General features: G+C 40.9%; 1 protein-coding gene across 1 annotated transcript in view; it reads right to left on the reverse strand.

The window, feature by feature from the left end:
* snrka (SNF related kinase a) overlaps positions 1-9443 on the reverse strand; it is a 97982-nt gene extending 88539 nt beyond the window's left edge. The window contains exons 1-2 of the mRNA XM_050045775.1: positions 9208-9443; positions 7558-8271 (exon numbers count right to left, since the gene is read on the reverse strand). Of these exons, the coding sequence (XP_049901732.1) occupies positions 7558-8146 (589 nt within the window). The 5' untranslated portion in view covers positions 8147-8271; positions 9208-9443. The remainder of the gene's footprint in view (positions 1-7557; positions 8272-9207) is intronic.
* Positions 9444-15674: the final 6231 nt, after the last annotated feature.

Here is a 15674-nt window from a genome sequence, read left to right on the forward strand (position 1 = left end):
CCCTTTTTTTTTTATCTCTCTCCCGTTCAGCTCCACCTTTCCTCTTTTTGCGGTCCATTGTAACGGCGCTGCTGAGCTGCAGAGCTCCTACTGCACAGTCTGCACACACAGGCACACGTACACACCCTCTGCTCTCTGCTCCACCTGACTCTCCACAACCAAGCTGCTTTCAGTTTACAGGCACGCTGATTTGGGGGCGGGCGGAAAGCGAAACAAACTAATCACGTCTTGAATCTACAAAAAAAAAACTTTTTGACCAATCGTTGTGACAAATGCTGACAAGCACCTATCATTTCTGACAGCGGGCAGGCTCTCTGCCAGCCGGCACAGCCACCTGCGCTGCACAGCCTGAGCGCACCTTAAAAAAAAAAACAAAAAAAAAAAAAACAAGACAGGCAGGCCAAAGCAGACCACTTGCAGGCCAGGCCACCGGGGAACTCCCCGGTTCTCCCGTGGGGCGGGACTTGTCAGTAATAACTTTATTTGTGGAGCATTTTTCAAGCCACAAGCACAAAGCGCTTTCAAAGGTTAAGAAAATACTAAACAAAAGCAATATTATTGAAACATATGTAAACATACACCGACAAGTATGCTTACATATATACACATATACGCAAATACATATACACACCAAAAAAAGAACTACTGCCTTGCGTTTATTTGCCTCTGTGAACCCATCAAGTATCTCTTACAGTTTACATTCATGTCTGTGAAAACATGGATGCTTCACACCCAACTTCCCCCCAGCAACACAGAAGATCTATACAATCAGCACAGTTTCAAGGTGGACACCCAAGATTAGTGTCACCAATTCAGTATCTGACCAAATACTATCTCAGTTCCTGAGATACGACGTTAAATAAAAGTGTTTTATGCAGAACATAATGATGCCACAGTGAAGTTGACCTTTGACGTTTTGGATATAAAATGCCAGAATTTCATTATTTTATCCTGTTAGATATTTGTATGAAGTTTGGTCATAATTAGCACATGAATTCTTGAGTTACAGCCAAAAACATGTTTCGTGAGGTGCATTCTCTATTAAAAAGAGTTAGTATGAATCTGCTTTTACATCTGGAACCTCCTGTCTACGACGGGCTTGAGACGCTCCCTTGTTGAGGACTTGGCTCAGATTAATCGTATCCAGTTTGATTTGGCAGTGGGTTTATGTTACTACAATAACGGCTTAGCTGGGACATGAACAGCCACAGTGACTGAAATAATAGCAATAATAACAAATATAGGACAAGAATATTCCGATGACATCACCCACAGCGTGAAAGATGACCAGGGAGGATTGATTGTGAACCAACATGTAGTCTGTTGTCTGTTGGCCAAGTCACCGTAAGATTTTATGATTTTATAATCCAATCTGACACAGTGACTGTTAGAACGAACAAAGATGTTGCGTTATCTGAACCAGGCATAAATGGTATAATCATCACTTTCTTTGGTCATTCAACCATTAGAACTCCTAAAAGATATGTTTGCTTGAGCCAGGTGAAGATTCAGTACAGATGCACATGTTTATACAAATTAGAAATTCAAAGACAAGGAATTTGGTTCTTGATTAGGTTATATAGATAATCTTCATTTTAAATCTCCCAAACATACCTAAAAAACCAAAGTAAGCCCATCAGATTAAAAAAAGGCTTCGCTCCCCACAGATGGCCACTAGACACCCTTTCTGTGGCCCAGCCTGCACATGTGCAAACAACGAGCACTTTCACCTCATTACATTCATTTTTAGAGCAACAAGACACAACACATAAGACTAATGGCTCTAACCACAGCAGCCACTGCAACACATCACTAAAATGCATGGTGATGTTCAGAAGAGAGACAACACAGTATTTGAGTGGCCATCAATAACTCAAAGAAATCTCAACCGAACAACTGAAAGGGCACAGCCAAAAGTAGTACTTTATAATTACTATTAATGCCTCAGTACATCACACACACACACACACACACACACACACACACACACACACACACACACACACACACACACACACACACCTGGCACAGAGCGCAGGTTGTTAGGCCCACTAAACAGCCTTGCTCAGCACAATTACGTATAGTGAGCTGCATACAGACAGTGACTATCAATAATACTGAATGCAGGGTGGCAAATAGCCTCTTAGCACAACAGTGCAGATGGTGGTACACTGCAAATTCATTGAGTGAAAAAGGCACATCATACAGCGACATAACAGCTGAACACAGCCCATGGGGTACACTTTGGATTAGATGCTCTGGAAATCTGTTCCGAGAGATTCACTGCCAGAGCAGCATATCAAGAAAACATGTGATATATGTGATAATGTTGTTGAATATTGTGATGACAATATGACTCTAGATAAATAAACAAATATTAAAAGTATACAGTTTAGTGTCTTTCTGCTTTAGGTTCATGCTGCTAACACAGACCCCAGAAAATAAATAGCCTATGCACACTGAATTTAGAGAAATGATGTGCAGTGATGTTGATTAGGCAGTCCCTCCAGGAACTCGTGGCAAAAAAAACTTGAATTTGCGGCCAAAAACCCTTGAATTTGAGACCCAGAGGAGGACACCATAGCCCTTTACTCTCCTAACATCTCCCTCACCCTCTAACCCCCTGCGCCCCCCTATTCTCTAGGGCTGCAGCCAACCAAAGAAAATCTTGGTCGACTAAAGTCATACATAATCTTCAACTAATAGATTAGTCGTGGGGAAAAAAAATCTGCACGTTATTTTTACTTCTGCGGTGGTGTGTCTGTGTCACTATGCAGTTACACCTCCAAAACACTAGTCGGCGGTGGAGGACTGTGTTAAGTGCTGTAAAGTTTAGTTGATTCAAAACACACATTAAATACGGCTTAATAAAGACAATGTCAAACACAAGTACATAAATTGGCTTCACTATAAATCGCAGAATTGACAGACAAACTCTTTATCTGGACAAATTTCCCCACAACTACAACATGCTAATGTTATTAGCACAAGTCTATGGCATTTTACACTGTATAAATTAGCCTAGCGTCTAGCGATCTTTTCCTCTTCTCATATAAAACCAGGGACAACAGCAACATTTAACAAAGGTAACGGCACACAGTTTGGCTCCATTACAACTCACAAAGCTCACTGACAAAACAGCTGTCATGTACTAAACACGTTTTCCAAGCAAATACAACATGCTAACGTTATTAGCACCAGCATATGGCATTTTACATTGTATACATTAGCCTAGCAACTAGCAATCTTTCCTTGTCTCATATAAAGCCAGGGACAACAGCAACATTTAGCGAAGGTAAGGGTACCCAATTTGGCTCCATTACAACTCACAAGATTAACCGACAAAACAACTGTCACACTAAACACGTTTTCCAAACAAATACAATATGCTAACAATATTAGCACAAGCCTATGGCATTTTACATTGTATTGATTAGCCTAGCAGCCGGTGATCTTTCCCTCTTCTCATATGAAACCTGGATAAATCCTTAAGTATAAACCCCTGAAGGATAAATCACATGCAAGACTTAAAATGCTATTTTAATGGAGGCCTTACTGTCCTCACAATTTATTGTTTCTTATCTGTGAACTAAAAGTAAATACAAGCTCCGTTTCCACTGAGGGAAATGGTGTCCGTATATAGCAACAGACCGGAGGTCTGCGTCACTGCGACACATAGTTACAATTCTGGGGAGGTTAGGCTACAGCGTAGGTTCCAAATCGACGTGGAGCCTACGCCGTAACCTACGCGTCGATTCAACGCAGAACTATAAATTACGTGTATGTGTTAATGTCAACATGTTGTTGTAGAAACAAAACTCACATACAGCATATCATTAAAAAAAGAGCGGCGACCCTTTATTATACAAAGAAAAAATGGCAGCGCCAAGCCACTGCTTCTGTGCACAAGAAAAACTCCATGTGGACAAACATCCTAAGTGTTAATGTCAGAGTAGTATAAATTACAAAGTTATAGAGGCGTCCTTGAATGTTTGCATGAAAAACTGTGTGTGCATGCCATAAAGAAAATAGTTTAAGATAAGTAAAATATGGGGCGTCGGTAGCTTAGCGGATAGTGCCGGCGCCCCATGTAGAGAGGTGATGCCTCGCTGCAGCGGTCGCGGGTTCAACTCCGGCTTGCAACCCTTTGCTGCATGTCGTCTCCCCACTCTCTCTCTCTCTCCCCACTTCACAATCTTCACTCTGTCCTGTCCATTAAAGGCAAAACAGCCCAAAAACATTTAAGTAAAATATGTTATAATTAAGTTTAATAAAATACTGTTATAATAAAGTTAACAAAAGAACTGTCTTGTCTTAGGTGAGTAGTGTTGATGTTTTTGCTGTAAACCTGAAGCAGTCAGATGTTAGCAGTTAGCAGTAAGTTAAACTGTTGCTGCTACTGCGCCTTTAAACAGGAGGATTATTCACTGTGAGCTGGAAACACACCAACAGCTCTCCACTGTAAACATTAAAAGCATTTGCAAGTCCCACTGGTGCTCCATGGTCACAAAATGTGAGTCACATTCATAGTCATACCCTACAGGTACAAAAACCCACGCTTCCTCTGCTCACGCTTAATCCCATTAAGTCAATCTGTTACCGCGGTGGCATCAAACGTGATGATTTTTTCACTATAAGCTGGAAACAAACTCACAGCTCTCCAGTCGATAATATATTAATAATATCTGCAAGTCACAAAATCAGACTAAATATTATGGCTGCCCCATGAAAGTCAGATATTTGAATTGTCAGTCGGACACCTCTTAGTTGAGATTGCTTCAAGTTGGGCACAGCCCTATTAAAAAGCAAAGTTAAGAGGTCTGGAGCCCTGAGGATGAGAAAGACACTTTGACCTGCTTGCTTACTGTTGCTCAGGAGAAAGTGGTCTGGATGGGCGGAGGGGTGCGTGCGACAGTATGTGAGTCTTTCTTTATGTGTGTGTGTCTGTGAGAGGGAGAAAGCCATAGGAGAGAGTAGGGCTGGGTGGTACATCGATTTTTTACAATATTTTTATATATTTATAATATATAATATATATTATATAATATATATTTTTAAGTAAGATACAGAAAATTTTAGACAATACCGTTTAGATTGATACAGTGTGCATCTCTCCTCTCTCACAGTCTCCGCACAGCTCTGGCCCACTCACTCACAGTTTCTCCATAAACATTCAGAGAGACACACAGAGCTGCTCCTCTGTTTAATCTGTTAATTAGTCTACGGTGCAACAGCGGTCTATTTATTGCACGAGCTACGTAAAATCAGTCTGTGAGATGAATGAAGTTACGGCAGTGGCACACGTACAATACTGTGGGCCTTTTCCTCTGTAACTTTTAGCCATGTCCAGTCAAGCGCTGATTGTGTTTCTGTTATCAGTTTAGACACGCGGTGCCACACCGAGCTGCGTACTTGCTCCTCCTCCGGAGTAGGTCCGGGCCGCCCGCACTCAGGCGGGCAGCGGTGGCGTCTCACCGACCGCAGCCAACACCCGACCTGCCCGTTTCTCCCCTTAAAATCAGCCATGGATCAGCTGGCAACAGAACATGTAGCCCACTTCGTAGAAAATACCGGGATATATATTGTGTATCGACACTCAGCCTGAAAATACCGGGATATGAATTTTTGTCCATATCGCCCAGCCCTAGAAGAGAGCAAGAGAACTGAAACGCCAAAGCAAGTCTCATGCTGGTGGCTTAATTAAACAACATGACCATTTACTCAATGTTTGAGATATAGACATTTCACACATCCATCATATTCAATATATCAGCCACCCCTTCCCTGATAAAGACTGTTAAATCGAAACACTTTGGTCATAAATGTGTTAATTAAGAATTTTTACTTACAATCAGAGTGCCTTGGATGCTTTTCAGATTGCCAACGACGGACTGCTACATTAAGTAAGCTGGACTAGGGCTGGGCGGTATGACAAAATTTTCATATCACGTTTTTTTTAATCATATCGGTTTCACGGTATTTGACGGTATTTTGCTCAGGTCCCGCCTACTTGACATGCTGCTGTGTTGTGCTATAGCCTATTCAAGGGCTGGCATTTGTTTTTTACGTGACAACGCCTGAACGCAACACAGGCTCCGCTCCATTAGTGCAGTGCTCGGTTATAATTGTCTCGGACTTGTCGGTCGGCTTCGGTCAGGAAAATGCGGACCGAGCCGTGCTCTAGTGTGCTCACGTGTCTGTCTGTGTGTGTGTGTGTGTGTGTGTGTGTGTGTGCGCGCGCGCACATCGGGGGGGAAACTCCACCGTGTGCAATACAGAGAGCAGTGGAGAATTGTGAATGGCGATGCGCCGCTGCTAGTTGCATAAAGGGTAAACACTGCTCTTTTTGGTATGAGTTCTTCTGGGTCATCGTGTTCTTCTTCAGCAACGTGCGGTATAAGAAAAATTCATATCATAACGAAAATAAATACCGGTTTTCAGTACAAACCGGTATACCGCACAGCCCTAAGCTGGACAGTCACTTTTTTTATTCTAATATGACTACTTTACCTATCCTTAAAGAGCACCTGATATTTTACCACCACCAAAACCTGGTGCCTTGACCCAGTGCAACACTCCCTATTTTTTCTGCAAATAATACCTAGTTGACTACCTCTCTGAAAGCATTTCCTTCATGCATAAACAATAATGAGATGGATTTCAGACTTCATTAGGATTAGTGCCACATGAACAACTACACTGGCTGAAAAACAAGTTTAAAACATCTCATCATCCAATTCAAGGGCTGGACTTAGTCCCATGTTTTGCCATCATTTAAGCTACCTGATGTGTTAGATATATCAGTGATGGAGAGACACACAATCTGTTTGTCTGCACTCTGTCAGCCCTCATAGAAAATCAATGAGCCAGTTAATTTTGTGCAATGGGACACCCACTGACATCAGTGCTAGTAGAGCTGACCTTGTAGCACATTGCCCATAGCTGCCTGCAAGATGTACTGTAAGCAGCATTGTGCTCCTGGAACACACAGTTCGATGTTTCAAATAAGTACAGGGCCCTGGCATATGAATGATGGCTGTTCTGGACTGAGGCAATCTAATCACAAAACCAGCCACGTGTTCAGGCTCTGTAAGCAAACTAACAGCCAGTGTTGCAGCAAGGTGTGACAAAAATGTGTGAAACAGGTGCTAGCCACATAGTGAACCTTATTACATCACTGTGCTAAAGCTAGGTTTAAAAACCAATGTGCTAAAGATCTCCTGTGTAGTTTGATGTCAAAAGCCTGTGTTCTGACACAGGTACATGCTTTCTGGGAGGTGAGGAATTTAACAGGTAGACTGGACAGTGAGTTCATGCCATAGGCAACAAGCCTGGTCCATCCATCGATGGATCACAAAAGATAACATAACCGTGTGTGTGTGTGTGTGTGTGTGTGTGTGTGTAAAAGCATCACACTCTCAGAAAAGGGCTGAGTCAAAGATCTGGCTCAAATCTTGTTTGGTTGCACTGCACTGTAGCTCTCTGCCATTTTCTAATAAACACTGTGACTCATTTCATTATGTTGACATTATTCATAGGCCTATATGTTTTGCATACCTACAGCTGGAGCATCATACTCATCACCCAGCAGTATTTCTGGTGCAGAGTATGCCAGAGATCCACAACTGGTGGTCAGCTTTTTTCCCGGCTGAAACTTGTTACTGAATCCAAAGTCTGTGAGCTTGACCAGCCCTTGTTTCTCGAAGAACACCACATTCTCTGGCTTGAGGTCCCTGTGCACCACATGTAGCCGATGGCAGTAGGAGATAGCATGGACAATCTGGGCAAAATATTTCTTAGCAAGCTCTTCATTCAGACCCTCCTCATGTTTCATGATGTAGTCAAACATATCCCCTCCATCGCCTAGCTCCAAGATGAGGTAAAGCTTGGTCTGAGTATCTATCACTTCATATAGGCGCACAATGTTGGGGTGCTGGACCAGCTTCATGCAGCGGACTTCCTGGAAAAGGTGGCCTGTAGCCACGGTGTCTAGCTTAGTCTTGTCAATCACCTTCACCGCCACCTTCTCCCCAGTGAAGACGTGGCGTGCCAGCTTGACCACAGCAAAGTGACCACGGCCCAGTGTCTTGTCCAGGTCGTACAGGCCAGCAATTTTGCCATCATAGCCCCGCTTGAAACCTGCCATAGCTGGAGAAGGCGAGAGGGAGAAGGGAGCCCCCACTATAGGCAGGGGCAGGATAGCTGAGTCGTGTGGGTCCAGCTTAATTCAGTTCATCGAAGGCTGAAGGAGAAACCCATTGCTTCAGCTGCCTAAATGATATGAAACACACAGTCACTACAGATTCATTTAACACTGATTACATTACCAAGCCAACCATTAAACTGAATGAGGGATCAAATAAATTTTCTAAAAATCCCCATGTTCACCCTATTGTTATGTCATTCTTACAGTACAACTGTCTCAGAAAATATTGCGGTATCACAGTATTACAGGATTTATATTACTATCAGTCAGTATGATCCTTAAAATAAAGAAAGCAGAGGAGTTATTTTTGGTTGAACTAATGTTTTATTAATACAACTGCAACTTGAAACCATTGTGTTGATAGAAATATGCGTAAAAAGTCTCCGCTTAGAATATAACTCAACTGAAGGGGAGATTCAACATCCAGCGCATTTTTTTTATACCTTGAAACCGGTTTATTACTGCATCCCTAGCCTGGATATGTCATTCTGTGTGTGTACGTTAGCGCATAAATACTTGATCCTTGCTGACTATTGACAGGATGGCTGCTGCGCTAACCATAGCTCATTTATCCACTGACCCAAGTCAAACTTCCCTTTACTGTAATGAAAGCATTTCTACGGTCGCATGTCCAGGCAGGCGTTTTGCTACCACGGCGGAGTTTGACAGACCAGCCGAGAAGTCCGCTGCATTACGGGCCCAACGGTGCTAACATTAGCCTAATGTAACCAGTAGCTAGCTTGCTGTTCATTGATTGGTCGGCGTTAACATAGCATAACGTTACTGACTGACTGATGCTGACTGCTTTCGTTCTTTAATATCCGAGAGTCGACCACTAACTCACAAATGCACCGAACAATGATCTGTATGCAAACACATTTAGCTGTGTGACAAAACGCTGTCCACACAGGTAGACAGGTGCTGCTTTCCATATCACACAGCTAGCCGTAGTTAGCATGTAACGTTAGCAAGCTAAAGTAAGCAGGGCTCGCTCAGCTCACCTCTCCAGCTTCTTTCCGGCAAACATAAAGCCCCGACTCCGGTCTCTACCGGCTACCTTAGGTCCTTTCGTATACTCCCTACTGAAGCTTATCGCAAATGATCAGCGAAAACGAGGATGGCACTGTCTCTTCGAGGTGACCGTGGCACTCAGGAGGTGCCTATGCCCAGGGTTCATGTGTAAAACGAGGCATTGCATCGTTGGCAGCGGCTGCTCTGGTCGGAACGTTGTTTCCTCCCTGTGAGGCGGTGAGCTGGGTGCTGCCTTCAAGTGCTGAAAAAAGTGTCGAGATTGTTAAACCGAGAGACTCTCGTCAGTGTTATAGTTTATCTAAAATGTGTTCGGAAATGATTTTTTTTCTGTTCATGAGATCTACATCACAAATGTTTAATAGATGAATGAAAACATAACATACAAAGCCACAACGTTACCATGAAATCTGTCATAAGGTGGGCAACAACAACAACAGCGGAAAAAAGGTAGGCTACTTTTTCATTTGAATATGTTCTTTTTATTGTTGGGTTATTGTCCTGCGGGACAAGCTGTTTATATTTACTATTTTGGAGGCCACAGTCAGTTCTTTACGAGGACCACTGAAAGCAGCATCACAGCGTCGGCAACCGCATTCCACTCTGACGTTAAAGTCTTTTGATTGGGGAAATGCTGCTGAAAGATTATTCTGTTTACACAACAGTAAATAATATGAGGTATCTAATTGATATGTAATTGATAAAGGTATGTGTCAGTATGACCTTACTGAGAGGGAGAGTTTTACATTGTTTTGAGTTTTGAAATGATATCTCATTTAATGCAAGGTGACAACGTCCCACAACACCTGATTTATTAATCACTGCTATGTTTGTGTCTGATGGTAAAAGGTTTAGCGGTACTTAGCGCATGTTTCTGTGAGATAGATCCATTGCCTGTCCGTGTTGCTTTGTCTTCCCCATAAAGGGCGCGCAGTGACATCTAGTGACATGTTCTGGCCCGTAGCCTACCCGACTTACCTGAGTTTGTGTACCTTCTCTGTTTATTATTATTAGTATTATTGTTATTCTTATTTTCATCTAACCTTTATCCAACCAGAGAAAAACTCTTGAGATTAAAAATCTCTTTTTCAAGAGTGCCTTGGCTGAGACAGGCAGCAATGTAAGTTACAGACAGACAATATCTCTAAAATCATCATCTATATTATTGTTATTCAAAAAACATCTGAAAGGAGTCTTATTTGCAAAGACTCTTTACATTCATTGACTAATTTGTAATGCATTTCATCTTTTTTATGTAAACTATATATCTCCTACAATTTTGTATTACTTCTTAATCTGGAACTCTTGTTCAATTATGCAATCTTTGCTTTCATCTTTCTTTTTATGTATGATTGTTGTTATTTGACAAGCAAAGTATCTTCATAAGCCATTTTTGGCTTCTAACCCTCTCCTGCACAATGTTTTAACCTTTAATCTCTTTTTTCCCCCATCTTTTCTATACATGTTTGTGCAAATAAATACACTTAACTAAACATAGAACAAAATAAAACCAAATGAAAACAAATGCAGCTCTAAAACAAGCATTATAAAAAACAAAATGAAATTACTGAAAAGAAAAGCAAAAAAAGTATATGCTATAAGTGAACCATAAAAACATAAAACAAGGTCAACTACATATGATAACATAGACCAGCTAAGATACACCGTGGCATTGGCTGTGTACAAAAATCCTGCAACAGTGCTTTGAGACAGCCGAGAGGAACCAGTGAGTGCAACTTGAAGTCCTTCTGCATAAGATTCCACATATAAGGAGCTGCGGACATAAATGTTTGTTTGCCAAACTCCATACGTACCCTCAGTACAGACAATAAAAACATGTAACTCGAGAGCAGAGCCGTTTTCAATTTTTTGCTTAATGTACACACATAAATAAGCTGGAAGTAGGCCAAGAATAGCTTTGTAAACAAGATAATGGCAATGAAAAAATCTACAAAATTTTAAAGAGAGACGCTTAACCCGAGCATACAGCAAACAGTGATGAGTTAGAGGCTTACAGTTGGTAATGAATCTTAATGCACCATGATACACAGAGTCCAGAGCATGCAAACACTGGGAAGGCACATTCATATATAATACTCCCCCATAATCAAGCACAGTCAAGAATGTGGCAGGGACCAGTTTTTTTTTGGTCAAGAAAGAGAAGCAGTTCCTATTTCTAAAATAAAAGCCCAGTTTCAGCTTCAGCCTTTTCACAAGTAGTTTGATGTGTGGCTTAAAAGAAAGATAATCATCTAATAACACTGTTCAGATCTTAGTCAGACTGAGAATTGTTCCCCTGCTTCCTTACAAATAGGACATGTTTTCCCACAGTGTATTTGTGTTTTTGTTTCACTCTCACACAAAAGTACTGTGTTTCCTCACAACAGTGCTCAGTCTCCCTTTGCACATGATCAGTCAGTATCAGATTAAAAACTTTTGAGTCTTTGAACTTTGTCCTTAAAGTTCTAGAGCCTACTCTATTTACAATGGTGAACATGAGCTAAAACCTATAATTAAGAGGGTGTCAGTAAAGTATGGTGCAAAACAACAAGGATACGAGATGTAATTTAACATATGGTGTGGTCTCTTCTGGGAATATCTTCCAGAAGCAGGGGTGTAAATATAGACAGTCAATCAATCAATCAATTTTATTTATAAAGCCCAATATCACAAATCACAATTTGCCTCAGAGGGCTTTACAGCATACGACATCCCTCTGTCCTTTGGACCCTCACAGCGGATAAGGAAAAACTCCCCCCAAAAAACCCCTATATGATGCATTTATACTAACAGGAGCCAATTAACAGTGTATGGATTATTGTCATAATAAAATGCAATATTTTTCCCCAGTTCTTGTCAGACATGTGTCTCATGTTATTCTAAGCTGCAGTGATGGAATCAGAGTATAAAAATAGCAACACTGTCAGCAATCACTGCACAAGTTAAAATGCTGCTGAAATCACATTTAGTGTGTAAACAATCTCTATGCTTGTTAGAAGCTCTGTTTTAAAACCAGTGGAAATACAGCCCTGGAGCAATGAAATGTCTCTGGAGCAGACTGATGTTCAGCACAAGTTACCACTGTAATTTTATCCCGGTACAAAGAGAACCATTTTTGTAGTACTGAAAACCCAGAGATAACCCTGAAGTCACCACGCTCCAAATCCTTCTTCAAAGTATAGGCCTCTGGCAGGTCATGATAATTTGCACTAGGGCCCATCCTAACTTCCATACGCCACTACCCAGAAGTAGGGTTCATCCCTTCAGTAGAGTTCAGAGACGTGGAGAGGTGAGAACAAGCAGTGTGGCAGCTTGCTGTGGACTAATCATAGGATTAATGCCTTGTTAACGTACTTGATATTGTTGTTATCCTTCAATTCGTTATCCATCTGTAGGTATTTGGGCTTTTTAACCGCAGTGTGAAAGACAAGGATGAGGTGACCTGAGCTTTCAGTCTATTGGCCATGCCTTTAATATTCATGCAAACTGAGATTTTAAATGATGATGTCATACTTACAGCAATAAAAACAATGCTTGGAGTGTTGCTTTTCTTTCTCCCAACTCAAGATGGGAGTGTTGCATTGTTGTTCTCACAATTGCTATTACAGTTTGCGTCTCTGGTAATTCACAGGAGTGAGTTTGATGAGGGAAATCTAAAGTGTGTTGATTTATTTATTTATTTTTTCCATAAATTATGAGCTCATCACCTCTTGATCACATTGCAGCACAGCCCATTCAATTACTCTGGACCTATTACACTTATTTTATATCTTTTCCTTCAATTAATGCAGTAAGAACTTTGAACAGGCAAATCAGACTATAAAAAGAGTCTTAACTCTTAAAGCTATCATAACAAACCTATGTCATGGTATATGTTTGATTATAACTATGATGTTGAATCATGGATATACATGTGCTGTCATTTTCTCCTTTCATTTGATTTTGCACATTGCAAACACGCTCTGTCTGTAGTGACCTTTTGAATATATTATTAAAATAGCAAGTGAACACACACACACACACACACACACACACACACACACTTTATTGCATTAGTGAAGATCATCCATGTCTGTATCTACTTCACTTGTTCAAAAACAAAAAGTCGGGGCGGCACGGTGGTGTAGTGGTTAGCACTGTCACCTCACAGCAAGAGGGTTGCAGGTTCAATCCCGGGTGTGGGAGCCCTTCTGTGCGGAGTTTGCATGTTCTCCCCGTGTCAGTGTGGGTTCTCTCCGGGCACTCCGGCTTCCTCCCACAGTCCAAAGACATGCAGTTTGGGGATTAGGTTAATTGATAACTCTAAATTGTCCGTAGGTGTGAATGTGAGCGTGAATGGTTGTCTGTCTCTATGTGTCAGCCCTGCGATAGTCTGGCGACCTGTCCAGGGTGTACCCTGCCTCTCGCCCAATGTCAGCCGGGATAAGCTCCAGCCCCCCCGCAACCCTCAAGAGGATGAAGCAGTTAGAAGATGAATGAATGAATGAAAAACAAAAAGTCACTGTGAAATGTTAACAACATTATTTCACTGAAGACCTGGTTCATGGCAACAATGTCTGTCTCCTCCACATGTACTTTCTTGGGGCAGCTGTGGCTTAGGGGGTAGCGAGTCGTTCCCTGATTGGTGGTTTGATCCCCAGCTCCTCCAGTCCTTGGGCAAAACACTGAACCCAAATTGCTCCTGGTAGCTGTGCCATTGGTGTGTGTGTGAATGTTGAAATGAGGAGAAGGTGGTAGCCTCGGTCACCACCTTTCCAGTCAAAATTCATAAAAGTCGAACTCTACGCAATGTGAAGATGCAAATTTGCTTTCAGAGTATACACCCACTATGCGTGACCAATTCACATAAACTCGCATTCGCCCTGCCTCATTGGTGGCTTGTGACTGCAGCTTGATTGGCCGTTTTAAGGCCTTTGCACACTGAGTTCCTTTTTTCATCCAAAATTGTTGCACGTCTAAAGATAAATACAACATTGCGTTGTGTCAATCATGTTTGCACACTTACTCTGAAACTTTCGTCTGTCAAAATTTTTCATTACAAGTTCGATTTTCTGTATTTTCGCTTTCACCAGAAGCTTTTACGGAGCTGTTTGACCAAGAGTCAGTGAAGAAAATATGGTAGCAGGACACAGACACGACAAGACAGAGCAAAGGGTCACACAGCATCCTTTCATAACTCAGATAGTTCACTTTCAGCACGTCAGATAGTAATATTCAGGTCGATGATGATGACAAGCAAGATGTGGACTGCACACAGACAGAGAGGAAGACGCATAGAACAGAAAAACACATGGGACTCAGTGTGCAAGGTTTCTGTAGGCCTGCTCCTTCTTTGCATCCAATGGGAATATACAAAAGGCAAATATTTGCCAATGTTAATCTGATAATTTAGTAATGATGATAGGCTTATTTAGACTTAATAAAATGTTTTACCTTTATTTTATAAGGAACAAATATGTAGGGTTGCTGAGCCTGGCTCTCAGCTGTTTCAAAGCACTGTTGCTGGATTTTTGTATGTAATCATCTATATGCCAGTGTCAAGGGTGTGTTTTAGCTGGTCTTTGTAATCATGTGTAGTTGCCCCTGTTTTATGTTTTATGGTTCACTTATAGCATACATTAACACACTTATTGGCTTTTCTTTGTACTAATCCTATTAGGTGTTTTATATTGCTTGATTTAGAGCTGCAAATTTTTATATTTTGTATTTTTGTTTGGCATTGTCTGTAACTTGCTGTTTGTCTTGGGCAGGACACTCTTGAAAATAAGATTTTTAATTTCAAGTTTTTTCTTGACAAATAAAATAATTAAATAAAATACATTTAAAAAAAATCATGTTACTGGATCATTGCAATATCACTGACAACAAGGGTAATTTTTCCTGCATAAAAAATGGGTTTTGATAGTTTTAAGTACATTATGCTGTAACATACAACCATATTTTCATTAAATAAATAATCTCAATACTCAATACTGAATCACATTTTTTTTAATCCAACATTGAACATGCAAGAACATACAACATCTTATAGAGGATGCTTCTTCCATAAATATACAGAGCAAAGCATGCACCTTATGAAGGAGAGGAAAGACAAAATAAATAAGTAAATAAATAAACAAAATAAAATACACTTGGGGGAGATTTACATATAATTAAATAAGAACTGTAAAAGGTAAGCTTTAATTTATTATTAAAGCACTAGACACATCAAATTTAACAAAATGGAGCAAAGACATTGAGATCGAAAACAAGGATCATATTCAATAATATAATCAAATCTTATTAATGAGTTTATTTAACTTTTGGGGGAAACAAGCCACTTAATAAATTTAGAATGTGCATTATCCACAATAGATAGGGTCATTGACTCTGGGACCTGTGTATGTAACCCTCCATAATAACAATGAAACACCCTAGATTTCAAATTGTACTTATCAAC

The sequence above is a fragment of the Epinephelus moara genome, chromosome 6, assembly GCF_006386435.1.
Source record: "Epinephelus moara isolate mb chromosome 6, YSFRI_EMoa_1.0, whole genome shotgun sequence".
NCBI lineage: Eukaryota > Metazoa > Chordata > Actinopteri > Perciformes > Serranidae > Epinephelus > Epinephelus moara.